At 48.0% G+C, this 2,705-nt stretch overlaps 1 protein-coding gene across 1 annotated transcript in view; it reads left to right on the top strand.

Annotated features, from left to right (window-relative positions):
* Window positions 1-2,519: 2,519 nt before the first annotated feature.
* PKDREJ (polycystin family receptor for egg jelly) overlaps window positions 2,520-2,705 on the top strand; it is a 7,253-nt gene continuing 7,067 nt past the window's right edge. The window contains exon 1 of the mRNA XM_046646575.1: window positions 2,520-2,667. Within this exon, the coding sequence (XP_046502531.1) occupies window positions 2,520-2,667 (148 nt within the window). The remainder of the gene's footprint in view (window positions 2,668-2,705) is intronic.

The raw sequence follows: 2,705 nt of genomic DNA on the forward strand, positions 1-2,705 counted from the left end.
CCATGCCTCTGCGCTCACAGTTCCCCCTGCTGGAAATGCTACTCCCTAGCTCTTTATGAGGCTTGCTCCCTCATTTCATGCAGGTCTGCTGGCTCAGATGGCTCCTCCTCAGAGAGGCCTTCCTGGACTACCCTATGTCATTCTCAATCCTGATCTCTTAGCTATTTTTCTTCACACCACTTAGCACATCTGAAATCACACATGCCTTGGTTATTTTTGCTTGTTTCTCATCCCCATTATAACGGACGCTCCATGAGAAATGGGATGAGGGCTAATGCCTAGAAAAATGCCTGGCACGCAGCAGGTGCTCAAGAAATGGGTGTGGAATGACTAATGCTAAACGAATTAACAAGGAACGAAAGAAAAAAGTCAAGAGGGGATAATAAAAAAATGAATAATAAAGTGGTAGACCTAAATCCAACCATATCAATAATTATATTAAATGGTGATAGTAATCACATTAAATGTTGATGGTCTAGTATTTCAATTAAAAGGCAGAGACTGACTGAGTGGATAAAAAAATAAAACCCTATTAAACGTTGCCTATGAAAGACCATTTTAAATATAAAGACATGAATAAGTTGAAAGTAAATGAATGAAAAAAGATATGCCATTTAAACAGTATGCACAAGCCTAGTGTGGCTATTTTATTTTTTCCAGTTTTATTGAGATGCAATGTGCCTAATTTATTTATGTATTTATTTATTTATTTTTGAGGAAGATTAGCCCTCAGCTAACTACTGTCAATCCTCCTCTTTTTGCTGAGGAAGACAGGCCCTGACGTAACATCCATGCCCATCTTCCTCTACTTTATACATGGGACGCCTACCACAGCATGGCTCTTGCAAGCGGTGCCATGTCCGCACCCAGGATCCGAACCGACGAAACCCGGGCTGCCGAGAAGCAGAATGTGGGTACTTAACTGCTGCGCCACCGGGCCGGCCCCTGCCTAATTTAGTAACAGGTAGAAAAAGACTTCAAAACAAAGATTATTACCAAAGATAAAGAGAGATATGTCATAACGGTAAAAGGAGCAACTCATCAGAAAGACATAACCACAAATGTGTATACACCTAATAAATAGAGCCCCAAAATACACAAAAGCAAAAATGGACAGAATTAAAGAATGAAATAGACAATTCTACAGTCATGGTAGGAGAGATTAACGTCCTATCTCAGCAACTGACAGAAAAACTGGACAAAAATTCAGAGAAGACACAGAAAATCTAAGCAAGAGAACCGACCATCTTGATCTAATTAACATGTATAGAACACCCCCCCCCCAACAACAGTAGAATATACATTCTTCTTAAGTGCAGGGGGAACATCCATCAAGACAGACCACACAGTGGGCTTTCAAACAAGTCTCAATAAATTTAAAGGCATAAAAATCATACAGAATGTATTCTCTGACTACAACAAAATCAAATTAGAAATCAATAACCGTAAGATTTTCACAGAAACTGCAAATATCTGGAAATTAAACAATCCATGTTAAACTAATTCATGGGTCACAACTAAAATAGGGGAAATTAAAATATATATATATATATTTTTTTTTTTTTGAGGAAGATTAGCCCTGAGCTAACTGCTGCCAATCCTCCTCTTTTTTGCTGAGGAAGACTGGCCCTGAGCTCACATCCATGCCCATCTTCCTCTACTTTATACGTGCAACGCCTACCACAGCATGGTGTGCCAAGCAGTGCCATGTCCGCACCTGGGATCCAGGCCGGCGAACCCCAGACCACCGAAGCAGAAGGGGCGCACTAAACCGCTGCGCCACCAGGCCAGCCCCTAAAAAACATTTTTACCTGGGGCTGGCCCCGTGGCCGAGTGGTTGGGTTCGCGCGCTCCGCTGCAGGCGGCCCAGTGTTTCGTTGGTTCGAATCCTGGGCGCGGACATGGCACTGCTCGTCGGACCGCGCTGGGGCAGCGTCCCACATGCCACAACTAGAAGAACCCACAACGAAGAATACACAACTATGTACCGGGGCGCTTTGGGGAGAAAAAGGAAAAAATAAAAAAAAATCTTAAAAAAAAAAAACAAAAAAACATTTTTAACTGAATGATAAAGATAGGACAAATACGTGGCACCTAGGTAAGCAGTGTTTGGAGGGAAACTTACAGCAATAAGTGGTTCCATTAGATAAGAAGAAAATCTAAATTCAGTGACTCAAGGTTTCACCTTAAGAAAGTTTAAAAAGAAAAGCAAAAGAAGAAACCCGAAGTCAGACCTCCCCGGGCGCTCAGGTTGCTCAGAGTCCCGCCTGATTCCACCGTTTTGAGGCCAGCTGTCCCCAGGAGGGGGATTCCTGCTAAGGGGCCTCCTCGCAGGTTCAGGACACTGGGCCGCATTCATCCTACCAGCCCTCCCGGACCCGCCGCCCACACAGGCGCGGGAAGGGGCCCCACTCGCTGCTTCAGAGAGCCCCGCGGCCCCCGTGACCCCCGCGCCCCGCGCCCCGCGGCCGTTGGCCCGCCCCCGCAGCGCCTCCCCGTTTCCCCAGGCGGCGGGCATCATGCGGCCGGGACCCGCGCTCCTCCTCCTGGGCCTGGGCCTGGGCCTGGGCCTCGGCCTCGGCCTCGGCCGCCTCCCTGCGCCCCGGGCTGCTCGCGGGGTGCGGGCCGCCGTCCCCAGGTCGCCCGCCTCGCTGCCCGGCGGCCTTCGCGGCCTGGGCCCCGCCGAGGCCCGCCGCCCCCCGCCC

The sequence above is a fragment of the Equus quagga genome, chromosome 19 (genome assembly GCF_021613505.1).
Source record: "Equus quagga isolate Etosha38 chromosome 19, UCLA_HA_Equagga_1.0, whole genome shotgun sequence".
NCBI classification, from domain to species: Eukaryota; Metazoa; Chordata; class Mammalia; order Perissodactyla; family Equidae; genus Equus; species Equus quagga.